The sequence below is a fragment of the Montipora capricornis genome, chromosome 1, assembly GCF_036669925.1.
Source record: "Montipora capricornis isolate CH-2021 chromosome 1, ASM3666992v2, whole genome shotgun sequence".
Classification (NCBI taxonomy): Eukaryota; Metazoa; Cnidaria; class Anthozoa; order Scleractinia; family Acroporidae; genus Montipora; species Montipora capricornis.
The window spans coordinates 27,854,982-27,882,481 of record NC_090883.1 but is presented as its reverse complement, the minus strand read 5'-3'; the positions used below and the strand labels follow the sequence as shown (position 1 = coordinate 27,882,481).

The following is a 27,500-nucleotide window of genomic DNA, read 5'->3' as shown; positions in this document are numbered from 1 at the left end:
TAAAAAGGAATAGGGCAACTCTAACATTCAAGATGGTCGAACCCGGGAAATATGAAAGAAAAAAAAGGGATTCTAGACTTCATTTTCCCTGCTACAAACAATGTTTTGGAAACAACTTTCGAAGATTTTTTACGTCTGTACGTAGCAAGAGTGGAGGTAAGCTCTTCGCAATCTCTTGATGAGATATGCAAAGAAAACGGTCAGATTATCAAATCGAATGTGGTTCAGCGTCGTGGACTCACGAGGTGCACAACATTTTGACCACTGTGATGACGAATATTGTTGTCGATAAGAATGCAGACAACGCTGAACCACTTTCGATTTGTTTTTGACCACTATATTCAACGCCAAAGAAAGTGTTTATTTTAGAGAGTGACCAAGATCATGACACAAAGAAAGAGCAAGCGTTGTCTATAACTTTCTCGCAAAAGGATTACTTTATTTCCCAAAATGAGCGTTCCTGATTGGCTGTTACGTTGCGTGACAAATTGACGCGAGCAGCGTTGTCTAGACTCATATCGACAATGGCAAATTAGCCAATCAGATTGCAAGATTACAAGCAACTGTTTAAAAAAGAAGTATTCAAGGTAAGCACTTACTTCTACCTCGAAATGTTTATTTGGCACAGAATTAATAATATTACAAAGAAATGCTGTTTCAAGTTGCTCTACCCTGCCAGTCTTTAATACGAAGTAAATGGAAGTTATTTGTATCACACCGTGTGCTTGACGGGATTTGTCCAAAGCTTTGCATAGCGATGGAAATAATTTGTAACCGACACAGAGCCAGTTGACTTGAAAAGATTAGCTATTAACAACTATATAAATCCTTCTCTTAGTGTGCCCGGCGGTGAACTGTTTGAGCGAATCGTTGCTGAAGAATATTTAATGGAGGACGATGCGGTAGATTCTTGAAGCTTTAAAATTTATGCATGAGAGGAATTTCGTTCATTTGGATCTCAAGGTGAGAGGCACATCTTTTTTCGTTTTCACCACGAATAATCTAAATTTCTGTAAAATTCATTTTCCCTTACATCGCAAAAAGAACTCATGTTTGGCTGGAGACGATTTCATAAATGCTTTAAACCATGCCATAGAAAATACAGCCAATCAGATTGCAGGGAAGCCGTTGTATATTCGTCAGTATTCCACCGAACCTTCCCATCGACCAGTGCAATTCAACGGTATTGCACTCAACCTTCCCATCGTGCCTTGAGGGGCACTGTATTTTCTATGGCATGGTATAAAATAGTTATGCAACCCTTTCTTGTGGTATACCGTGGAATGTCCCATCTCGCCTTTAGGCCAATGTGTATACCAAGAAAATACAAGTGACTCGTGGGATATTCCACGGTATACCACTCGAGAGTATTGCATAACTAGTACGGTCAATGCAGCATCTGTGCTGTAAAATTACGGTAAAGGCCCAGTAATACGGGCAACATATTTCTTGCAACTTGTCGCGCAATACGCGCAACAATCCGTCTCAACTTGCAACGCAACATGTTGCGCGACAACTTGCACGAAAAATGTTGCCCGTATTACTGGGCCCAATCGAAGGTTACAGAATACTTCAAAGCCATTTGAACTTTTTAATTCTGTAGTAGTTCGAGTAAAGTGCTTAAGCTACAATACAGAAAACTCCTATTTGAGATAGTCTACTCTACTCTATTTCACTAGAAGCCATCGCCTTTCAAGAAACTGTAAGACGTCAGAGTTGTGTTTTTTTGTCATTTTTCGGGTTCTGTTCAGTTGCAATGAACTAAGATTATAAGGTTGTAAAACAAAAACCAATATTTGATGATATGAGTTGGTTGTGTTAGTGTCCCCAATAGACTCTTTACAATTGTGTGCTTCGTTACATAGCCTTTAAGTGAAAGTGAGGCTGGTGTTGATCTTGTTATGACACTGACCTCCTTCTTTTTCTTTTGTCAATTATGTTGTTGTCATGCTAATTAGTAAGAATTTACATAAGAAAAGCAGTGATGTTTTCTGTCAAAACAAGGGCAACTCCGGCCTCACTTTCATTTAAAGGCTAGGTAACTGAGCACACAACTGTAAAATGGACTATTAGTGCCCTTGTGCTAAATCTATTGACACTTCAATAAAGTTGTTATTATTATTATTAATATGATTATTAATATTAACTGCAAAAAAAGGTTGGTTTACAAATAATTAAAGTAATAGTGCAGAAGTCATTTAGTTGCACCATAATTGGACCCTGCCCCGTTACTACGACCAATTTTCCATGGCTTAACAGTGGTCGTATTAACGGGGTTCCACTGTACAAGTTATTTACTCTTGCGACTGTATCATGCTTCAGTGAACTGGATACCCATTGCTTTAATGCAAATAAGACCCCAAAATGAACTGTATTATAGGGTTTGTCATAATAGCGAATGCCAGCAGTATTAATTCACTTCTGTCAGAGAGTAAATGATAAATAAATACTGTAAATAAATAAACGAAGCCGTCTTTCTGTATAGGCCAAGCCAAGATAAGATAAGATAAGATAATTTATTTCATGTCATATTACACAGGGCGTGGTCTCCCAGTCCCCCGAGCCAGGCAAGAGAATATGACGAAACAGAGCGAATCTTTGTGCCTCATGATAATTAATTGAAATCTATTTTTAGATTGTGCTGCGAAGTTTATTTTTATATGTTGTTACCATGACCGCGCGATCGACTTTCAAACCTGCTGACCAATAAATATGGGTTATTGATCAACCTTGAGGTCAAGATAGTTGAATATTGGCCAAGTTCTTTAATTTTTTGCGTGTTTATATACCGAGGGAAATTTCCAGGCTGAAAATGCATTTGCCACCCTGATTATGATTGGCTGCAGAGATTTCAAACAACTTCGCTCGGCCAATGAGATCCTGAGGATACCATTGCAATGCCAGAATTTACGTGAATTTTTTTGCTCTTGCTTAGCAACAACTCTCCATACCATAGTTTCATGCTACATCTCTGTTAGGCTTTTTTTTCTTGTTAAATGAATTTGTACGATTTGGTCTTGTGTATTGATAATAATGATATCCGCTCGGGCGCAAATGATTCTACTCGGGCCACAAATAAACTATATGCCCTCCAAAAGTCATGTGATTGTCCTAATCACAGTGTCCTACTCCAGTTTTTGCAATTTCAGTGGTGTTGGTAATTATCAAGTCCGACAAAGTGCTAGGGGTGGGAGAAAGTGGGTTTATTTTAAGTAAGTATAACCTTCAGTTGGCCATGAGAATCCTTTTTTCTTCTTGAAAATCTCTCAAACAGAATGCGGGGTTTCTAACTGAGTGAATTAAAACAACAGCGCATTTTTCTATTACTCTACCAGAACACAACGGACCCAAAGAAATACGCCAGTCAATTCAAAGCAAGTGACAATTGACTGGGACAAAACATTTAGTTCCCCAAGTTTGAGTGATATTTATGTGCATGTGACGTAATCGGAGACGTTGCACAGTGACAGATAAATCAAAGGAGAAATATAACAGTTTCAAGCCCCGATTCATGGGCTCCTGCTTTCGGGGATAGCTGAATGTTTTTTTTTCAGCCTGAGAACATTTTATGCGTGAGCATGGATTCCAATGACATCAAGCTTGTGGACTTTGGACTCGCCAGAGATCTCGATTCCGAGCAAGAGACAAAGTCTTCTTTTGGCACACCCGATTTTGTTGGTAAGAATATACTCATTAAAATTCACAGCTTAGTCTACCGAAACCTAGCTTGTGAGTAAAGAAAAGGTAAAACAAGAATAATCTGTTCAAAGGCAATGGATCAACTGCGGCAAAAGGGCACGAAAAATCCCAAAATCTGCATATTTAATGCTGTTCTCAGCAGTCCTTATTTAAAAGAACGTGATATGACCAAGTATAAAGTAGATATTTTTCGTTAATTCCGTGCAATTTCACATCCAACGCGTCGTACACTGACAAGTTGTGTAAAGTACGGCCGAGAGGCTTAGGCTCATCACTGAGATGACGCATCTGAGATGAAGTTAAAAACTGATTTGCTTTCCATTGCATCGCTAAGCAGGTTTGTGACGTCATTTCAGGGAAAGATCCATACCTCTCTCGAGCTCAGCCATGGGACAATTGACTTACTGCGCATTAAACGTGAAACAATGTAGTGAAATGCATGCGGCAACTGTTGCACGATTTTTTGAACAAACCAGGAAAGCGTATTTTGTTTGTCAAATTTATCAACTACACGCATGAAGTACTAATTGATGACGTCCTTCTTCATAGCTCCGGAAGTCATACGAATGAAACCTGTCTCACCAGCAAGTGATTTGTGGTAAGACTGAATTAATGTACCAGAGCATTTAAAAATATTTCATAAGCCTGTTACACACAAACTAGTTTTCCTATGTGTTTTCGACAATGTTTCTTTGATCGTTTGCATGGAAGATATTTTTTCTGTGATTTTTTCCCTTTGGTTGCTGGTCATGTTGTGTTTGGTAAGAGATCCTGATATGACCCTGGTAATATCAACTTCGAGCAAACAAATTGGTTTGTGAACTACGAAAAACAGACGACGAATGTTTTCCCAATAAAGAAGATGCCTTGTCGTTCCAACGAACGGCACCACTGTTTATCGCTTAAGACAGTTTTTGTTATCTTTATGCCCTGAGAAAGAAGACCACCTGGCGGAGGTTACTTAGCAAAAGCAATTTTACCAGTTCCTTGACAACTTTTTCTTGACGCATTATACCCACGAACAACTTTCGACTTTTTTGCAAGTTTTTCTTGACAAGTCTTCTTGCTGAAAAACTGAAACGCCAGTTTTTGAACACTTGGCAAGTTTTTCCTTGCCACGTTTTGTCCCACATAAACGAGAGCATGAGGAAAACCTGCTAAATTGAAACTTACTTGCTTACTAATTTTTTTCCGTGTAACCGGCCATTAATGAATTTAAAAGTAAATTTTCAATCGAGAGGTTTCAATTGCTTTATCCTCGTTTCTTTGATAGGAGCCTTGGTGTTGTCACATACGTCTTGTAAGTATTGAATCAAAAATTTGAATGATGGACATTCTCAATTATATAGGCAGCCTAGATTTATCAGCCATCGTCCAGCAAATAAGCGATATTGTCACATCCTTCAGATAATAAGCGCGTTATGCTTGAGTTGTTTCGTTGAAAAAAGATCTATAGATGTACTAAATATCATGTTAAGTGTTAATCTTGTTTCCTCGGGCGGTAGAGCAAGTTATTGCTCCTTGATTTTTTCCGGCACTGCACTGCGACTGGATACTTGTCTAAGATCCACCATCCTCGTGTAAGCATCGCTTCGCGGAGTTGTGTTTCTTTAACATGGTGATAGTAAAATATTTCTCATTGCTTTCCTCGCAGGTTGAGTGGTCTGATGCCATTTTCAGGTGAAGATGATCACCAGACGTTAGTCAAAGTTGCAAAAGCCGATTGGGATTTTCACGACGAATGTTTTGATGATTTGTCTCACGATGCAATGGGATTTATCGAGGGACTTCTTGTTAAAAAACCGAGGTTTGTTCCTATTTAGGCCATAGAACTTCCCGTGAGGCGTACCCAGATCCCATCGATACTCTTAGCCGGTGGGGCCTTCGCACGAGAAAACGAAGGGCTCTGGATTTTGCAGTCGCAGATTCTAGGACTTCCTGAGTTCACATATGAGTCGTCAATAGTACTAAACATGGCGGCGCTCAGAAGCATTACATTCGAAGAGTCTCTATGTGAAGGTTTAAGTGGCCTCAACTAGGACAATGCGTCCCTTCGTATCGAAAAGAAAGAAGCAATAAGTAATATATCGTAGTTTTAAACAAAGACTCTTTAATCATTTTACCAACCGGCTTCGTGCCAGCTGACCCCATCGCGGCACATCGGCCTCTTTACTTCCAGTTCAAGATTTTATTGTTCGCAAGCTAGCCACTGAAAAATTTGAATTTTTTATGTCTCTAGAGTCTTTCGTTTTCTCGTGCGAAGGCCCCGCCGGCTAAGAGAAACGATAACTCCCCAAGGTTCTTTGCAATGCACTTTTCAACTCTATTATATTACAGCAATGTTATACTTCGTTTTCTTCTCTCGCAGTCAGCGCTTTACAATAAAGGAGTGTTTTCAACACCTGGATAAAGGTAAATTCTTGATTTGAGAAGTGTTTTTAGTCGGGCAAGAAATTTGTTAATTATATTAACGTTTTACGTTATTTTTTCGTAATTAAGGATACTAAAGAAACAGGAACAAAGATTAACACGCAGAAACACAAGGCATTTTTGGCAAAGAGGAGGTGGAAGGTTAGATACCAGAACATTACCACAGTATTATACAGGGGCGTAGCGTGAGATTTTGAAGGTGTACGCCAAAGGCGCTCCAAACAAGGGGGGTATGGGGGCATGCTCCCCCTGAGAATATTGAAAATTTTGAAATTTAGGGTCTCGGAAATGCCATTTCCGACTATTTCAGAACCACATTTCAATAAATAAATGCGAAGGAAAATGCATTAGTTGTTTATTTTACACATCTGTCGAGTTTTCTCTGCACCAACAAAACAGGGGGTTTACAGTACAAGCAGAGGGCAATATGTCGCAAACTTTGTTATAATAACATCATCATGATCATGATCATAATCATATTTCTTTCAAAAGTAACCGGGAACTGGGGGACTGGTGATAAGACTAACAACTGACTGCGTGATGAAGGAAAGAGAAAAGTTACGTATACTACAGAAACATTTTCCGAGATAATCACTTGTCTTTGCTACTCACTCCAATAATCCGTTTCCGTTCAATTTTTTAGAAATCCGTCAATGTTCTTTTGGCTGTTCGCCGCATGTCTTTGTCTCCACTGTTTGCCGGCAAACGAAGAAGTTCAATGGATCCTTCAATTTTGAAATCAACTGCAGAGAGCGAGGAAGACCAAATGGCTGACAGAAAAGTGTCAGCACCTGTCGATCCCGCGGGGTTAAGCATCCCAAACCATCGTCATGCTGGGATCCGCAGCTCATGCTTTGATCTCGACGCTAACACGATCAGAGCATTGCAAGAAAAAGCGGATAAGGCAATGGAGAGAGTGCCTTCAGGGAGAGATAAAGAAAACAGCGATGAAATTAGCACGGAAGATTATGAGGATGATGGCTCGGAAAACGAAGAAGGCTATTCGGACGGACAGGTCATTGAGGATGATTACAATAGAGCGAGTTGTTCCTACGACAGGCCCAAAGCAAACACAATTTGTGGAGCAACTCCAGTTCGCGAGATGGCTTCTAACGATCAAAGGAAATCTTCTGCAACATTGATCAGTTTTGAGGACACTTCCGAAACGAAGAAGAAACTCAGAAAAACAACAGACTAGTTTGTGAACCTACAAATGACAACAACATTCAATTAAACGAAACAGATCTCGGAGATTGTCGCATGGAAAAAAATGGCCGAGATCCCGTCAAAGACATTCGCGAGGTCTCACTTGAGCAAAATCAGAATTGCATGTTTGAACCAATGGAATTAACGTTTCGGTTGGATAATATCAATGACAGTCACTGCATCGATAATGATGGAGAAAGGCTTCCTGAAATTTGCATAAACGATCAATTAATTGTCACCAGTCCTCCTTCAGTTCCGTCGACACGGAACAAACAACATCGAGAAAATGCACTTGAAGCCGCACACTCGCTGCAGATTTCTTCAAGCTTAAACATTGACAATGTAAATAAGGCCCCAGGCGATAACGTCCAATACATCTCACTTAAACTGAACCATTTGAATGGTGTTCAATTAACATCCGATCACTTGACGCACTGTGTGCGTCGTTCGTCAACAGGTTCAGCTCCGTGTTGACATGAGAGGAATGACATAAACTTGCATGATTTCTGAATCTTGTGCTAGTGTTCCATACAGATGAACGATGTCAGCGAAAATGAGGAGCGTTTGCCTACGTGTTGAACATAATGCTTAACGCATATTAGTATCACCCAACTAGTGGACTAATGTGGACTATTAGTTATAGTCCTCGAGTAGAGAAAAGCGTGACGCTTTCTTTCGTTTTATTCCCAAATAAATATTTCTTCAACTTGCATTTGATAACTTTATTATTACCTTGTTTGTCCGACTAGTTGGGTGATACTAAAACAAAAATACATTATTTCATCAATAGCTGTGGTTATACACACCTTTGCCTTCCGATGCGCTATTGATCGTTTTCACATGACGACACGGCGGCCATGGTGGTGTTCCAAAACAAAGGAATGGCGGTCATGATGGTGTACCAAACAAATCCTCCGGGAATTGATCTCTATTTTCTGCAAGGGAGGGAGGTGGTAAAGGGCCCACCGTCGGCTTCCATTGATACCAGTCTCATAGCTGAAGGAAATCTACCGACGTTAAATAAAGTGACTTTACCTTTAGGGCCTTATCACTGCTAGCAATAATATTCTGTTCAAGCCGCTTATAATTATCTAATTGTAAGAAATGGGTAGTTCAGTCACCGATGGTAAAGTGGTAGAAAGCCGTACCTATCGTGCAGTAGCATCGGCTTTAAATCCCGTCTACGGGTATGGTAAAGTAGTTTCCTTGTCCGTTTAGCACCAGTCCTTGGACACAGTGCTCTAAATTACAATAATAGCAAATTCAGAGGAAATTAGGATTTAATGATAATCGTAAATTCAATGCAAAGAGGAGATCATTTTGAAACTTACAGTTTTGTCTGTTCACCCCGACAAAGAACTATTCACTAGAAACTTATTATTAGCGACGTAGAATTCACACCTTTTGGTTGTTCAATACTATCGTCTTGCGTCGCTTGAAGAAATATAATAACCTAAAAGGTCTCTGCAGTTTCTTTTTGGGGCATTCAGTGTCTCAACGAAGTGAAAAATTCTCAAAAGCATGAAAAGTAGTAATTTCTATTAATGGAATCGTCAAATCCTTTGCTGCATGTCTCTGATTAACACTTTCGAAGCTTAGGTTAACTTGTATATCCGTTACTGTGTTATATAATACGAAACAGGAAAATATACTATCGACTTGACTGAATCACAGAATTCTCGCTACTTTATCCCTTATAATATTGCAAAACAAATGAAAACGCAATGTTGAGGTTAACGATTACAAGATAATTATTTCCTTAAATCCGTCACGAGTTAGCCATTGCAGAAGACTCAAGATCTGTGATTCAAAGTCTTTCAGTTCAGCGTTCTTAGTTTGAGCCTCAAAGTTTTGGGTCACTCAGGGATTTGCCACTGTTTGAATTCTTTATTGGCAGGCAATCTCACCATCTTCCATTCGACCAAATACGTAGAAACTCTCCGTAGTAAATGAACGAGACCACATCCGAGTTTCGCTTTGCTGCAAAGCTGACTCTGTCTCTTCGCCGGACGTGCCCCACAATGAGCCTTATCGGTTTGTTTTTAATGCTTTTGTCTCAAGTCCGCCATCTCATTTTGGCTTGAAATGAGCATTGTTCGCTGCACGATGCACGTTTCATCCATTAAGTGTCGATTTGCCCCAGTTTACTACTCACACATGGACAAGACCGCGGCAAACAAGTGGGCATTCATCAGGAAGATAGAGACCCCCTTCAGTTTCACTGGATTTGCAAAGAGAATCCTGAACCTGAGTAGACACTGCACTTGACACGGGCACTGTTTGGCCTCGGCCCATGGCCTTTCCTCCTTGAGGGAATTATTAATCACCACCTGGACAGTAGTAGACAACAGCCTGAAGGTGTAGCAAAGATTGAGCTCGGTCTGGATGTAGATGACTTGCTAACAGAAGACTAGAAAAACCACCAAATCAAAAAGACTGCTTATGAAATCCTTAAACGTTCCAGTTTTCAATTCTTCTTTTTGGCTTCTTTTACAAGTTATTTCGTTGGAGGCTCATCGTCGCCTTTCCCTAGAATCACCAACGAATCATTTCTTGTTCCTTTCAAAATATCGGAAATTGTTTCCTTTTGCATGTTGTTTACTCTTTCATTCATACACTTTCTCTTTCATCCACTGACAACTTTTCGGTTTTATCACTTTTCACAATACTGCCTCCAAACTGCTTTGAGTCAGAAACACTTTCGCCTCGGAATCGCTCAATATCACTCAGCTTGCAGCTGCAGACTACAAAAAACTGACTGGAAATTAAAACTTGAAACTACGCAGCAAACAACTTGAATGATGCCAAATCCGTTGTGTAACAGAAATGAATATTGCATAGTCGGTAATTTTTGGTCAACATCAAACAAAACAAAACAACATGTACCTCGTTAGCACTAACACTTTATTTACTTGTTAAGGAAAAATACGTTGAGCAAAATGAACAATAAATGCATTATTTCATCAATAGCTGTGGTTACACACACCTTTGCCTTCCGGAGGGTCAATGGCTTTGGTTTGGTTCAGCCGTCAGGTTTCAGGTTACCCTTTGGGATGCCGTTACACGGTAAAAGACTTCCCTCGGGGTAAAATATCAGTTAGATACGAGTTCAATGACCTTGCAAATTATAAAGAGAGAAACAGAATGATTATAACTTAATCATTGTCGTAACTGACAGTCTGAAGGGCAAACTCATGAACATGAAAATAAAGAAATACTCACAGTGATGCACGAAACCCTGCCATGTTACCTCGTGCTACAAGTAAGCGTGTTTTCTGATATGCTACAAGTAAGCGTATCAGAGGTCAACTCAGAGCACTGCAGGCATTTCCTGTATTAGCTACGTTCTGCTTTATGATTGGCCAAGTCACCTCAGGGAGCAGATAAGAACGTACTTTTCAGTTGAGGAACTGTGATCGGAATTTCTTTTTTCTTTTTGATGTATCCATGGAAATAACCCTAGGGCAGTTTCGGGTCTAGCTGTTAAACACAAAAACGTCCTTGACCTTAGGCAAACGCTATTTACCCATTGGTAAAAGGGCTAGTGTAACCACAGCTAATGTTCGTCTGGGTCCGTGGAGTCCTCGCGAAAGTAAAAGTAAGCCAGATGATATAGGCCCTTTTCTCAGGGTTATGTGATTTACTCTCCTCGCTTCAGGCCTGTAACTCTCACTAAATGACCTGAGGTCATGACTGTTGTAAGTCCAAAATACCATGCAGAAGTGAAGGCCACAAAGAATATTTTCTCGTGGTAGAAGAAGTCAATGATATCTTAGATGATCCACTATTGCGATAAACACACTACTTGAGAGAAGGCGCATGGATTTCATGATTTATTACACAACAGCAAGTTACCAAGGCGGCAAATAATTCATGGCCCAGTAACCACCGAGGAAATACAGCAGCCACAGTTATTCTGCGAGAGGAGAGCAAGGATACAGGGAGCAGGATTACATCAGTTTCAGGTAGACCAAATGGTGAGGGTATTCTAGAGTGTCGCGGCAAGAATCAAGGTCGTTGTCCAGTCTGCCTTCTGATAGTACACTCTACACAGAGAAGTTGGTTCAACATACTCATGCAACCACACTCCATGGGGGAGTACGCTTAACAGTGACGACTCTGTGGACCTATTGGATTCCCAGATTGTGAAAACTTTTCAAACCAATTATAAGACGGTGCTACTGATGTAAAAGATTCCAGATTTCAGCATGTGTTGTACAGGAACAAACTGAGACGACAAGGGTTACATCGTCTTACACTTGCAGTTTGACATAAGCACTCTACCTAGAAGTAGCAAGAATTAACCTCGCAGAGAGATCAATTCATGGTCAGACGAAAGCGTTTCATCGCAATGAGATGTCGCCCAGAGAAAATTTACTAAAACTCCCGGGGTGAATTACAAGAAGTTCTGCTCCATGTCGAAGTCACTCTGAAGAACATCCATTGAGCTATGTCAAAGAAGACATTCAGTTACCCATACTCACGCCAAACGTGCTGCAGTCTGACTGCCCAAATCTGCTACCCGAAACACAGAGCCACAATTTGGAAAACAAGCACGCATTTGGACATTCACAAGCACGCTCTCTACCTTGCAAGATATAAGAATGTGGTATGAAAGACACGGTCAACGCAGTAGCTTAAAGGATTGCGCGAGAGGCACAACATGAAGTACAAAGAGAATCAGAGTAACTTTTGCCGAAGGCGATGTTGTGATCATAAGGGGAAACGAAAAGAACCATTGCCAATGGAAGCTCGGGATTTTTGAGAAACTGATCACTAGGAAACTAAGACGGAATTACGAGAAAAGCCAAAATTACGTACAGAAAAGTCATTTCTGGAGATGCCTGTACAACACTTATATCCACAGGAGCTGTCTTGTGACAGAGTGAGAGACATACGCGACACTCAACTGAATCCCGAAGTGACGGTATTCAGGCCACGAAATGCCGCAGCGGCAGCACAGAGTGTGGCTGATAATGAAGAGGAATTTTCAAGATTTTTACAATGAACTGATAACTTTGTTTCGATGAATTACTTTTTAAAGCTATGTTGTTCTTTCTTTTTGTGATGAACGGGGGAGAGTGTGGTGAACTTTGACTAGCATAAGGTTGCGCTCAGACTGCAAGCAGTCTCTTTTTTGCTCGAAAATCCGCCGAGAGAACTTGATATGCGAGGGGCACGCTACTCGCCGCTTCGCCCCTCGAATATCACGTTCTCTCAGCGGAGTTTCCAGCAACAGAGAGACTGCTCGCAGTCTACATTGTGCTTGGCTTGTATGATGACGTGCTCAATGCATATTTTTGCAAAAACTGAGCTATTTCTCGCACGCTGGTTGGTTCACTTTTGTCATCAATAAGAGGACAGACACATAAAATTGTAATTATATTACACAAACTTTGTTCGAAATACATGAGATAACATCAGGTAGAATCCCACTTATTGTGCTACGAACCACTCTTCAACACGTCTACAGAAAACGAAAAAGACCATACCCCCCATACTCCCAGAATAAGGACAGATATGATGTAGTACCATAACTCCCTGCGGCCCTATAACACGCCGCTGACAGGTGATACTCCATCTTTCCTGCTGTGCAACGAACACTTTAATAAACAGATAAGTGAACGTTGTGACGCTTTTTTTGCTCTATTTTGGTCGTTCCACGGCCCATCTCGGCTCCTTTCGAGCCGTCTTTCTTTCGGGTAAGTGGTCCCTTTCCTTTCAGAAGCGTAACTTCGATCTTTACGACGAAAAAGTCAAGGCGACACCGATCACGATCAAAGTCTCGATCGAGTCCAAAACATGATGCTCGTTGTGCTGATTCAGAGCGTTTACATTCACCGAGCCCTCCTAAACTCACGAGGATTTCGGATGAAGATCAGTCTGCTCTTTCCTCCATTTCGGCGACCTTAAAAGAAGTCCAACAGGACTAAAGTCCACGAATGCACGAGTGACATCTCTGGAAACCTGCTGGCTGGAAAGCTGCCCGCCAAAGTTGAGCGTGGAATCTGACGCACTTTCTGTGCTAGCGTACTCAGATGAGGACCTCATGTCCGACTAAGAGGGCTCTGTTATGGCTTTTAGTCCATCAACGCGGGCTAATGAGCCACCAACCGGGGTTTGTGAACCCCAAAATGAGGTTAATAAGCCTTTTGACGATGCTGGAAATCAAAGTAACGGGACAACCGTCCCCCCAAATAGCACTGATCTCTATGATCCTGATTCTCAGTACTATTCGTGGGAACCAAGGTCGATTATTACTGCATTCGTGCAAAAAACGTCCGTAGGAAGTTTATCTTACGATCAAGTAAGTGATATTCTTGACAACTACTCCATTCCGTCTATGGATTGTTTATTTTCTCCCACCTTGGATAACTCTATCTTAAATCAAGTTTTCCCACCTAAGTCTCGAAAGTATACACAAAAACATGACAAAGAACTTATGGGGCGCCAAATGTAAAAATATTATTTAAGTACTTTTTCCCTATTTTTTGTGTTATTTATCAAATATCGCAAAAGTTATCTTGTAATTTATAAATAACAAATTCAAGTACCTTTGCGATTTGTAAATCGCAAGATTGCCATCTTTGCGATTTATAAATCACACGATTGCCAACTTTGCGATTATAAATCGCAAGATTGCCAACTTTGCGATTTATAAATCGCAAGATTGCCAACTTTGCGATTTATAAATCGCAAGATTACTAACCTTGCGATTTATAAATCGCAAGATTACACACTTCGCGATTTATAAATCGCAAAGTAGCGAACTCTGCGATATATAAATAACAAGAGTCGGACATTGGCGATTTATAAATCGCATATTTTGCAATATATAAATCGCACGTTTTCCGATATCTAAATCGCACATTTTGCGATATCTAAAAATCGCACATTTTGCGATTTATAAATGGCACATTTTGCGATTTATAAATCGCACATTTTGCGATATATAAATCGCACATTTTGCGATTTATAAATCGCACATTTTGCGATTTATAAATCGCACATTTTGCGATTTATAAATCGTACATTTTGCGATTTATAAATGGCACATTTTGCGATTTATAAATCGCACATTTTACGATATATAAATCGCACATTTTGCGATTTAAAACCGCAAACTCATGAAATTTATGCCTGCGGGCCCGTTGTGCACTATTTTCGCGGGAAAACTATTCTTGTTGTTGAATATGGCGGATAGAGAAGACTTGGCACGACTGCTCTCCTCAGCCGTTTCAAGAGCAATATCTGAGACATTGAGTGCTCAGGACTCATCACAGCAAAGTGAGGTAAGGATACCTGTATATTTGCTCATCAATTTTATTTTGATTTATGGCGAATCGGTCTGAATTGTGCCATGCTGTCAATTTGCAGAGCTCGAGGTCGCAGAATGTTTATCGGACTGCCTCTATCCCACCAACTGCTCCTTCTCAGGTTTGTTTGATTTCATCTTTACTTGTGTTTATTTGTTAACAGCAGCAGAAACTCCATCAGTGTCAAAATGCAAACAAGTGCCTATTCCATTAGATCATTTAGCTCGAAAACACGTCTATGTTGGATGTCAAACTGAAATAATTTAGGACAAAATGATTTTAACTGACATTATAGTTTTAGTCTCAATTTCCTTCGGACTATCGTTGCTACCCCTAGATGTCATTGTTGTTGTAGAATTTCATTCTCTTTTGTGGGCTGCAAATATGTGGGGAGACGGCTGGGCACCTAATTAATCAACACCTCTGAGTCCACCCAAGATCTTCACTACATGGATTATTTGCGGAAAATGATCGCAATGAAGAAAGAAAACACTTATCCACTTGTTCAATACAGAAACCCCAAATTTGAACTTCGTTATTTTCATAGCGTATATAAATTCATAACGCGTTAAATTGCTGCTGACAATTTTGATTTTGCTATTGCGCCAAACAGAATCAACGGAACAGACTTTGATCTTATTTGCGAGGCAGGTGAAAGTGAAAGATAAGTAAAAGGAACAAAACGTATGTGATAATAAAAAACGTCCAAACCTGGTTAGGAAGTGTGGGTTGAGTATTGTCAGAAGCATTGGTATTCTACATTTAAAACAAAAGAAATCAGCGAGACAGTTATATTCGAGGAGAATTCAATTAGCAGAGATCACCATCTATGTAGTGAAGATCTTGGGTGGACGCGGGGGTGTTGATTGATTGGGTGCCCAGCCGTCTCCCCACATATTTGCGGCCAGCAAAAGGGAATGAAATACTACATTGATCCCAGAAAATTTAACCAACCGATCAAAGAATACAAAGAGATAGAACAATGACATCTAGGGGTAGCAACGATAGTCCGAAAGGAAATTGAGACTAAAACTATAATGTCAGTTAAAATCATTTTGTCCTAAATTATTTCAATTTGACATCCAACATAGACGTGTTTGCGAGCTAAATGATCTAATGGAATAGGCACTTGTTTGCATTTTGACACTGATGGAGTTTCTGCTGCTGTTAACAAATAAACACAAGAAAAGATGAAATCGAACAAACCTGAGAAGGAGCGGTTGGTGGGATAGAGGCAGTCCGATAAACATTCTGCGACCTCGAGCTCTGCAAATTGACAGCATGGCACAATTCAGACCGATTCGCCATAAATCAAAATAAAATTGATGAGCAAATATACAGGTATCCTTACCTCACTTTGCTGTGATGAGTCCTGAGCACTCAATGTCTCAGATATTGCTCTTGAAACGGCGCCTGAGGAGAGCAGTCGTGCCAAGTCTTCTCTATCCGCCATATTCAACAACAAGAATAGTTTTCCCGCGAAAATAGTGCACAACGGGCCCGCAGGCATAAATTTCATAAGTTTGCGGTTTTAAATCGCAAAATGTGCGATTTATAAATAGCAAAATGTGCGATTTATAAATCGAAAAATGTGCGATTTATATATCGTAAAATGTGCCATTTATAAATCGCAAAATGTGCCATTTATAAATCGCAAAATGTGCGATTTATATATCGCAAAATGTGCGATTTATAAATCGCAAAATGTGCGACTTAGATATCGGAAAACGTGCGATTTATATATTGCAAAATATGCGATTTATAAATCGCCAATATCCGATTCTTGTTATTTATATATCGCAGAGTTCGCTACTTTGCGATTTATAAATCGCGAAGTGTGTAATCTTGCGATTTATAAATCGCAAGGTTAGTAATCTTTCGATTTATAAATCGCAAGGTTAGTAATCTTGCGATTTATAAATCGCAAAGTTGGCAATCTTGCGATTTATAAATCGCAAAGTTGGCAATCTTGCGATTTATAAATCGCAAAGGTACTTGAATTTGTTATTTATAAATTACAAGATATTTTTTGTGATATTTGATAAATAACACAAAAAATAGGGAAAAAGTACTTAAATAATATTTTTACATTTGGCGCCCCATAAGAACTAGCCTCTGTGCAGAGGGCCATGCTGAACATAAGTGGCCCCCTTTGTTTTTTACATGATTCATTAACATCTAACAAAATTATTCCCCCAAAGGACATCAGAACAATTCTGGAATAGTCCCTTTGCTTGCTAGGCTCAGCAAACTGCCAATTCTAAATCTTGCGAAGAAAAAAAAGCCTTGCGGCCATATATAAGGATAAAATTGGCCTAGCTGATCAGTCTACAGACTTTTTACCTAGGTAAAGTCGACTTGTTGACAGTTTACCTAGGGAAACTTAATTTTTTAAGTGTGACCGATTTTTCCCAAGGTAACTTACCTCGGTGAAATTTTATCGTCTGGAGCTGGGAAATTTCTCGAGAACAATAGAGTTTCCCTTGACAGCTACGCCAGGTCGATAGCTAGGGAAAAATAAAGTACCGAGGCTCTATCTATTCTGAAAGTGATGAAGATCAACCAGCATTTTGTAATGGATATATATCTCTTTAGCTTCTCTTTAACCTCTTATTTACCTCCAACAACTGATCATATAAACCAGGCCGTCGAAGATCACAACGCGTTTTCATTTACATACAATTATCCACAAGAGGTTCGGCTAGCCGGCCATGAAAGCACAGCCACTGAAACGCCAACAAAGTCTCGCACACAGAGCAATCGTTAGTCAAACCCTCATTTTTTGTTATCAAGATCACGCTGATGCTGACAACTTCGGGAGTCTATTTCCGTAGTGTTTCAGTGGTGTGACCTTCCCAGAATTTTTTACCTAGGTAAAATGAAACCCGAGATGAATTTACCTCGGGAAATTTTTAATGAATTTGCCCTAGGTAAATCGGTTTTATCTAGGTAAAAGTCTATAGTGTGACCACAGCTATTATCTTCACGACCGGGTAAACGCATCCAACTGCCCAGGGCCTAGCCATGCTCCTATCAGGAATAAGGCCCTCGTCTGGAACGAACAATAAATACTTCAGTAACCGCCCAGATGGAGATCATCTCTTGCATAAAGTCCCTCCTTCAAAGAGGCGACTAAATGACCACCCTAGACCTGAAAGACGCCTACCTTTCGGCCCCAGTCCACAAAATCTCCCAGAAATTCCTTCAATTTCTTTGGAGCAAACACATGCTTTGTCTTTCAAGGGCTCTGTTTTGGCTTCAACATTGCTCCAAGGGTTTTTACCAATCCCTTGGACGAACTTAAATGGTGGCTGTTGAAAATCGATTCGGTGAATGGCAGTCCAATAACACCTCCAGCCTCGACCTTGTTCATAACGACAGATGTATCCAAGGCAGGATGGGGTGCGGTCTGCCAAGAGCATCGCACAAATGGGTGTTGGTCGGAAGATAAACGTATCAGAACTCAAGGTCGCCTTCTTTGCCTTAACATCCTTCCTAAAGAATCAGTCTCATTGCGTGGCCTGCCTGAGAATGGACAACACAACAGTAATAGCCCATATAAACAACAAGGGGGTACGAGGTCGGCTTGCCTCATAACTTTAACATTGCAACACTGGAGGTGGTGCCTGTAGAGAAACATAGTGTTGTCGACACAACACGCTCCAGGCAAACTGAACACCATTGCAGACCCGGAATCGAAGGCGTTCAACGACAAAAGCGAATGGAAGATAAACCCTTTCTAAAAGAATGCGAAATCACCTGTTTGCTTCTTGCCTGTCCGCCCAGCTCCCCTAGTACATAAGCTGGAGACTGGACCCAGAGGCCTTGCACGCGGATGCTCCGACAATGAACTGGGAACCCTTCAAGGGTTACGCGTTCCAACCTTTTAATCTGATTCCAGCTGTATTGAACAAAGTGGCTCAAGACAAAGCAGAAATCATACTAGTTGCACCCCTCTGGCAAGCACAGCCTTGGTGGCCGCTCCTCCTGAGCCTTCTGGTCGAGCAACCAATCCTCACTCCAACCACCAGAACCTTTTGAAGGATCCATCAGACCCTCGAAGGACTCACCCAATGTTTCCCAGACTGCACCCAGCAGTGACTCACCGGACTCATCTCCGGAGACAGTACCAAGCAATGGGAATCTCTGAAGATGTTACCCAGATATTCCTTTCGGCATCTCGTTCGTCCCTCCACATGAAAAACGTACAGATCAGCTTGGGGACGCTGGAATTGCTGGTGTGATAAAAGAAAGGTTGATCCCTTTTCGGCATCTTTAGCTGACATCCCACTCTACCTAACCCAGTTCTTCAATGACGGAGCAGCTTACCGCTCAGTTAATGTTGCGCGTTCAGATATTTCCACCGCCCACACCAAGGTGGATGGTCACCCTACGGGGCAGCATCCTCTCGTTACCCAGCAACTGAAACGAATGTTCAACAGTCGTCCCCCTAAACCTAGGTACTCGCACACCTCGGACATAACCCTTGTCACTAAACACCTTGCATCGCTTGGTAGTAACAGGCTATTGTTTCTAGAGCAATTGTCGCTTACGCCTTCCATGTTATTCTTGTAGCCTGCCTGGGAAGAGTCCCAGCGCTAACAAAATTGGATCTTCGGCACTGCCGCGTCCTCCCAGAAAGCGTGGAGTTTGCGCTCTCAGTAAACGGGGCTCCTCTGATCAACTTTCAAAGGCCTTTCAAAGGCCAAACTCCAGACTCTGCCCAGTTGAGACATTATGCTCGTACTTTATAAAAGCCACATGTGCGATTCGTCCAGTATTTCCCTCTTCCAATGTTGGTCCGTTGTTTATCCCGTATGGAAAGCCTTACAAACCAATTACGGCACCGTCCATCGCGAGGTGGCTACGTTGGCTACTCAAGGTTCCTGTTGTCGACACCAATGTCTTCAAGGCACATTCCGTGCGTGGAGCCTCAACTACTGCAGCAGCCAATTCCAATGTTCCCTTATCGGAGATTTTAAGAATGTCCGATTGGTCTACTCCTTCAACTTTTCAGAGGTTTTATGACAAACCTGTTCACAGCTCAACGTTTGCTCACGCAGTTCTTTTTCCTGGTGTACATTCATCTTGGGTTGCACCCCTTCAATACAGATCTTTAGATCAACGACTTGATATTGCTGACATTTGTCTTGTTTATTTATATTGTAAACATTGTCACTCGGAGGTTTTTCCTCTTTTAAGTGATATTAAAATATCAACACTTGTATTTGTCTGACTCCCTTCTATTGTCACCCCAATGTTTTGGCGTGTTTGTGAACGGAGTTCGTGTAACATAATCCCAATTATACCAGCATAACTGAAATTATATAAACAAACGAAGTGAGAAATACATGAGGACCCACCCAACATTCCGGTTGGTGTCATTTTGCATCATACAGGTGCCATGCCCTGTTGGGGTGCCAACATAAGACCGATGGTGCTTACTGTCCACAGCGCTGTAAGTATGGAGTATCACATGTCAGCAGCGTGTTATAGGGCCGCAGGGAGTTATGGTACTACGTCATGTCTATCCTTACCCTGGGGGTGCGCAGGGTATGGTCTTTTTTGTTTTCTTTAGACGTGTTAAAGAGTGGTTTGAAGCACTATAAGAGGGATTCTTCCTGATGTTATCTCAGGTATTTCTCACTTCGTTTGTTTATATAATTTCAATTATACTAACAGGCCGCTTCGCGGCCCTGGTATTATTGGGATTTATGCGCATCTGAAAGTGTCAATGTGGAGGATTTGCCAGGCTTTAATCACGACGACGCACTATAAAAGGCGTGGTGCCTTAGGCACATGCAAATGATTTATCAATCAACCGTGGACGCAACCGAGCTCAGTGATAATTTGTACAATAAAAAAGATCCTTATGGCAATGTGTCCGTAATATGTTATAAAATGTTATCTGTCGTTCTTTTTTGTTAATCCCCAGTTCCTTTTTCTCGAGCTGTAAATATCTTTGAAGGCTTTCGTCTCTGTGTTGCTGTTTGTTGATCACGATCTTGGTTAATCACTGGTGCTTGAATGAATTCGAACAAAAGCAGAGCGTGAAGCCACCCTTTTTATAGTGCGTCTTTGTGTTTAAGCTGTTTGATTTTAGTTTTCCAATTAACTTAACGTCAGGAGAGGAAGTTAGTAAGTTTACTGAAGTATGTTCCTACCTCAAAATGACTCGATTTTCACTAAGTCATCAATTTTGTTTGCCACGCGGGTTTTTGATCGCAGTTTGATTCTTGAACTGAATTTTTAATTTACGCAAGTTCTTGATGTGATAAATTTTCAGCCAATGAAATTTAGTAGTCAATGAACGTACGAGAAACGTCGCTGACGATAAATTGTGCCAGTTTGAATAAAGCTGCATAGATTTTAGTGTCTTCATATTATTTCTGTTCATTTAAGCTAAGAAATAGAGCCTTTGGCTCATGGATCCACAACAACTTTCACAATGTTATGAAAAAGTGGCGTCAATTTGTTAAATTTCGACCAACGAAATTAGTGTTGTTACAAGTGACAAAAAGTATCTTTTTCGGTTTAGTGAAGTATGCTTATTCCGTGACATAAATTCACATTAATTACAGTATGATTTTAATCGCTAGCTTGCTTGTCCTTTTTCTTTTACTTCTTTAGTCATTTCGGACTGTCGTGTAAGTCGAGCTTGTGTCTCTTCCTCGAGTGAAGACAACTCTTGTTGTTTCTTCATTAAGACCCCTTTACTTAGCCATTTTTCATCAGCCTCACTCACAACCTCTTCTAAGCTTTGCTCGCTGCCATAAGGTAGTCTAGCAACCTGAGGCAGCTTTAAATGTATATCTTCTGCCTCTGTCACATCCTCTGATTCAGGTTCTATTTTAGTCAAGTCCAACCATCCGCGGTGAAACCTCCACTGTGGTGTAGAGCTTTCGAAATCTTGCGAATAGCGAGCTGATGGGCGTTTACTCCACTGCCTTCTGGAAGTTTCAATATCAGAAAAGGTTTCTCCTTTCTTGTTCCTCAGGTTGATATTGCATCCGGATTCAATCAACATTTGTGAAGTGTCAGAAAATCCGTAATGAGCGCATTTATGAAGAGGCGTATTTCCCCACTGGTTTTGAATATTCGCGTCCGCTTTGTTTTCAATCAATAGCTTGACGACAGGTAAATCCTCAAGCGTGACTGCTTCATGTAGAGGCGTTTCTCCCTCCTGGTCTCGAATATTCGCATCCGCCTTGTTTTCAAGCAATAGCTTGACGAATGGTTCGCTCCTCCACCTGCACCTGACTGCTTTATGTAGAGGCGTTTCTCCCTTCTTGTCTCGAATATTTGCATCCGCCTTGTTTTCAAGCAATTGCTTGACGAGTGGTTCGCTCGTCCTCGTGACTGCTTTATGTAGAGGTGTTTCTCCCTTCTTGTCTCGAATATTCACATCTGCCTTGCCTTCAAGCAATAGCTTGACGAGAGGTAAATCCTCAAGTGTGACTGCGAGATGTAAAGGTGTTTCTCCCTCCTGGTCTCGAATATTTGCATCTGCCTTGTTTTCAAGAAATAGCTTGACGAGTGGTTCGCTAATCCTCCTCCTGACTGCTTTATGTAGAGGTGTTTCTCCCCGCAGGTCTACAATGTTCGCATCCGCCTTGTTTTCAAGCAATAGCTTGATGAGAGGTCCGTTCCTCTGTGCGACTGCTTTATGAAGAGGGGTTTGTCCCTTACAGTCTTGAATATTGGCATCCGACTTGTTTTCAAGCAATAGCTTGATGAGGGGTATGTTTTCCTGTGTGACAGCTTTATGAAGAGGTGTCTCACCCTTCCGGTCTTGAATATTCGCATCCGCCTTGTTTTCAAGCAATAGCTTGATGAGAGGTTCGTTCCTCTGTGCGACTGCTTTATGAAGAGGGGTCTCTCCCGCCCCGTTTTGAATATTGGCATCTGCCGTATTTTCAAGCAATTGCTCGACGAGAGGTACGTTCGTCTGTGTGACTGCTTTATGAAGAGGGGTTTCTCCCTGCCAGTCTGGAATATTCGCATCCGCCTTGTTTTCAAGCAAAAGCTTGATCAGAGGTACGTCTTTCTGGGTGAATGCTTTTTGAAAAGGTGTTTCTCCGCAATGATCTTTAATATTCGCATCCGCCTTGTTTTCAAGCAATATCTTGATGAGAGGTACATCCTTCCACATGACTGCTTTGTGTAGAGGTGTTTCTCTCACCCAGTCTTGAATATTTACATCCGCCTTGTTTTCAAGCAATAGGTCGACAAGAGGTACGTTCTTCTGCATGACTGCTTTATAAAGAGGTGTTACCCCCCACAGATCCTTAATATTCGCATCAGCACTATGCTCCAAAAGCACTCTAGCCACCATGTAATTATTGCTAGAAGCTGCAAAAACCAAAGGTCCCTCTTTAGCTGGGGCTGTTTGAGCATTTACGTCTGCACCAAGATCAATCAGGGTCTTGATTAACACACCAGAGGACATCCCACTCGCCAACAGCAATGGTGTGATGTTGCTCTTTGCAGCGACATTGACATCAATACCGTCATTCAAAACGAGCTCAATCACCTTTTCTACATCGCCGCTCTTGGCGCACGAGTGCAGCTCATTTAATGTTTCGTCAATCCCAACCAATCTTCTGTATAGTAATTCAATATCAGTATGGCCTGGTTTTCTCCAAGCCATAGCTGATGATAGAATATCAACTGCTGCTTTTCCTCGGAAAATAGACGCGTTATTACTTATTGTTTCGCATTTCATTTGCTCCACAAAGTTCTCTAGAAGGGTACTTGCTTTGTAAACACTGTCAAAGTCTCCTTGTAAGACAACTGCTTGAAGTACATTAAATCCCGAATGGCTGTCCGTACGCAAAAAAGCCCTCTTTGCCAATGTCCTAAGACTCAGCTGCAACAAAATGTGTTAAAAATCGATTAACTTGGTTACGACAGTACTACCTCACGGATAACGACACCCACACAAGCCTGCCCATTTTTATGCATGTAAGTTGACCATCTCCATTTCATGGTTTGAATTTAGTTGAAACATTAGTTTAAGATGGCAGGTTTTTATCTTTAAGTGATGTATTTACATTCAGCGGAACTAAACTCTAAGCGGCAGTGACATAGAACGCAAAGATTTTCTTACTGGTAGATAAGGAATGTTTGCCCCCTTGGTACATACTCCTGTTGTTGTAGCATACGTCACACACATCACACTACTTTATTCAAACACGGGGGTTTTGAACGTGTTACAGTTCTAGCGTCCAATTAATGGACAGCTCATGTACCAAATTAACGTAGGACTGTTTTACTCATCTCAGCTCTCGAACTTTCAAAAGTTTATCTTTACCAAGGCAATTCTGTTCATTAAAGTTCATTTATATTTTAATCACCTCTCCCCCACCAAGAGGTTGGTGCACCTGCATTTGGCTGGGGAGTACGTTTGCATTGGTTGTTGTGGTTTTTCGTATCAGGCGGCTGCACAATCTTTTTTTAAGTGAGTTGCATTTATTTCGAAATCGATAACGCCTGATAATAAAAATGCCTCAGGGGAATACATAGGGCATTTATGGAATTTAGCTCATTGAATTCTCGTGACATATTGAAGAGTGCTTGGCATTCCTTGCCCCACTCCACCCCCCTCCCCCTCCGAAAAAAAGAAAGCAACTGCAACAACAAGGGTAAAGACATTACATTACCGCGCAAAATTTACGTTATTGCCTTGTTGTACAAAGTAATTCAAGGAAACGGACAAATTATATTAATAACTTACTGGTTGCTGAAAACTTGGTTTTGCATCATGGTCCAGAAGCAGCTGAATTATCGACTGATGATTGCAGTGTTCAGCTTTCTGCAGAGGAGTGAACTGAAACTAAACAAGAGGACCGGAAGAGTAGTTAGTCCGCCATTTAAATCCTTTTATTCCTTTTTTAGTTTCTTTTAATCTTTCATGCATTTCCTTTCTTTTGACAATTGCAGCGGCAGGGTTCACTCGATACTATACATATACTCATTTTTCATTGGCTCAGAAGCCCAGGCAAAAAATTTTAGCTAACCGACAAAACATTCCCCCAATTATTTTTGTGACATCACATTACCGAACGCAATAAAGCACACTTTTTAGAGTTTACCAACAATAAAAATTATTTAATTCTGCATTTGTATGATATCTGACACTGAAATAAGGCAGATCTCGATGGATGTCTCTTTGCCAACGGCCTCGTCGCATAAGCTCCTCCTCGAACGGCATAATTTCCATGCCAATTTATGCCAAGCCTCATCCAAAATTAGACTCACTAACTATGCTGATATCTGTAAGTTTACTGTGGGTAATGGTCCTCAATATCCAGCCACCAAAAGCATAAAACCTTTTATACTTAAAATTCTACTTAAAACGATGTTCTTATGTGCCACTGTGGCACCAAGCGAACACTGACAGTTTTTCCCCTGGGAAAACCCTAAGCATGGGAGCAAAGACCTCTTGTGTTAGTTGATAGCTCTGCTTTGATAAGCCAATCAAATGTTGAGATTGCAGTACAGAAGGCTCGTTTCAAAGACCCAAAATGCAAGTAGTCTGCATAAACATTAATCACTGATACTATTTTTCCATCATTTGTTCAGCTATCAATATCCAAACAAGCTGCTGTACAAAATTTGAGCAAATGTGAGCAATAGACTAGAGGAACATCAAATGGGAGTGACGTCTTCTCTTCCCACTTACCCTGTCTAAAGCATTGACATCTGCATTATGATCCAGCAACAGCTTGACAACAGATTCATGTCCATACCAACAGGCAAGATGCAGCGGTGTTAACAAAAACTAGGGAAAGAATAAATGTAAAACCAAGATATAAATTCTGGTGCCCAGCACTGGCTGAAGGGGGTGTTAAGCAACAAAACAATTTAGGCTTCACCTTTGCCGCACCAAATTGACATGTGTCAGGATCTCACTAGCACACAGGTGTGAAAATTAAAAGAAAGGTCAGAACCATGGATTGTCAGTTTTAAAACTGCGAAGTGTGACCTTTCTGGCCGTTTTCTAATGTTTAAATGTATTGTAGGTACATGTATTTTCTAACCCACGCACACAGGGATAAGCAAACGTGGGCTATAGAGTATATTAGTTTGTTCTGTGGCTATGCAGCAATTTAACTGAAAAATATAAAGACCTATATAATACTACAAATGTCTTGAAGAACCTGATCTCTTTCATCAACATTTGCACCGTTCTTCAGGTGCTTGTTGACGTCCTCATATTGTCCATTGATGGACGCCCTATGAAGAGCACTTCGAGATACCTAGTGAAAAAAAAAAGGTACAAACTTAAAATACAGTTATCTTTCCTCACCAAATATGGTGCACCAAAAATCACTGAAGCAAACAAAGTTTCACAGTCTTACGATTAAGTACTGCGTAACTGCTGTAGTATGTACATGCACATCTACATTAATTTCTCATTTCCACTGTGTGGTAAAAGTCGACAGGAACCATTATAGAATTTCAAACCCTCGGGCAGTGCAAATGTAAAATAAAGAAGCACTTCATTAAGATCAGAAAAAAAGGCTTGGAATACTTTACAAACAACGGAGTTGGGAAAGGGAGATCAGGAAAAAATGTAATCATTCAATGTGTCCACAGTCTTCCTTGTAACAGGACTAAAACAATTAAAAATGTTACTCTTAAGCTGTTGTGGAAGTCTGCAATGAAGGGACTGATCTCCACACACTTATCTCTCAAGTTTCAGTTTGGCTGGGGATTTGACCCCTGTCAATAATAATAATAATAATAATAATAATAATAATTTATTCATTTCTATCACTCCAGCTACATAAAAATAGGATCGCCAGCGCGTCACAGTCAATTAAAATAATTGCTACATGTACACAATACATCATTACAAATATTAAAAAGCTGATAATTAAAAATTTACAGTTTGTGGTAGAAAATGCTAGTTAAAAAATACACATATGATATTGGTAATTTAAACAAATGTACATCAATCTATGTAGTACTACGCAATACGGATTTTTCGAGCATTGCTAGGGAAGTGAAATGTTACTTCCGGTGACTGACGTCATCATATAGTGAGCTGACCACAAAACCCACCCACAAAGCAAAAATCACCGCACGAACTGCTGTTTCCATCCAAGTTTTTCCTCGCTCTCGTTCTCAGATCAATAGTCTCCTTCGCAGCCGTTATTAGGGTCGTCGCGCAACGCTCCTCCCCACTAACGGCTGCTCACGAGAGAGACGCATTCCTTTCCCTAAAATTGACCAGTAAGAAACAGGCTTCCATATTCTGGAAACCTGGTCCAAATCCCTCTCCATTACTTGAAAGCAAACATGGCGGATCTACCTACTTCTTTTTCAAAAATGTGTGAACAATTCAAGTTCGAGCATCAAAAGGAAGCGATTACCCACAGTGCTGAAGGAAAAGGACGTATTTGTTAGTTTACCAACTGGCTTTGGAAAATCTGTCATTTTTCAAGCTCTACCTAAGGTATTTGACGGCTTCACTGGCGAGTCTGGCCACATTGTGATTGTTGTTTCGCCTTTGCTTTCCCTCATTAAGGATTAAACCGATCGCTTATGACAGGTAGTACGCAGTACTGCGAGTACGCAGGGAGAAGTAGATCTCGTTGAAGAAGAATTTTATTCGGTTGTTTACGCAACGCCAGATTGGCGTAGCCGATAACAATAAGGTGCATTCTATTGGTTCTCAAAAACAAAGGGAAAGGAATGTGTCTCTCTCGTGAGCAGCCGTTAGTGGGGAGGAGCGTTGCGTGACGACCCTAATAACGGCTGCGAAGGAGACTATCAGATCAACTGCGCATGCTTAAACGAACTGACTTCCGGGTTGAGAAAAAACCTAAATTTCCGGCGGTC

The 27,500-nt window shown here is 40.9% G+C and overlaps 2 protein-coding genes across 2 annotated transcripts in view; both read right to left on the bottom strand.

The window, feature by feature from the left end:
• Window positions 1-27,500, bottom strand: part of LOC138037548 (uncharacterized) — a 67,846-nt gene that overhangs the window by 33,108 nt on the left and 7,238 nt on the right. The gene's annotated exons all lie outside the window — the stretch shown is intronic.
• Window positions 20,831-27,500, bottom strand: part of LOC138049353 (ankyrin-1-like) — a 12,515-nt gene continuing 5,845 nt past the window's right edge. The window contains exons 4-7 of the mRNA XM_068895601.1: window positions 25,814-25,912; window positions 25,336-25,434; window positions 24,388-24,486; window positions 20,831-23,520 (exon numbers count right to left, since the gene is read on the bottom strand). Of these exons, the coding sequence (XP_068751702.1) occupies window positions 21,247-23,520; window positions 24,388-24,486; window positions 25,336-25,434; window positions 25,814-25,912 (2,571 nt within the window). The 3' untranslated portion in view covers window positions 20,831-21,246. The remainder of the gene's footprint in view (window positions 23,521-24,387; window positions 24,487-25,335; window positions 25,435-25,813; window positions 25,913-27,500) is intronic.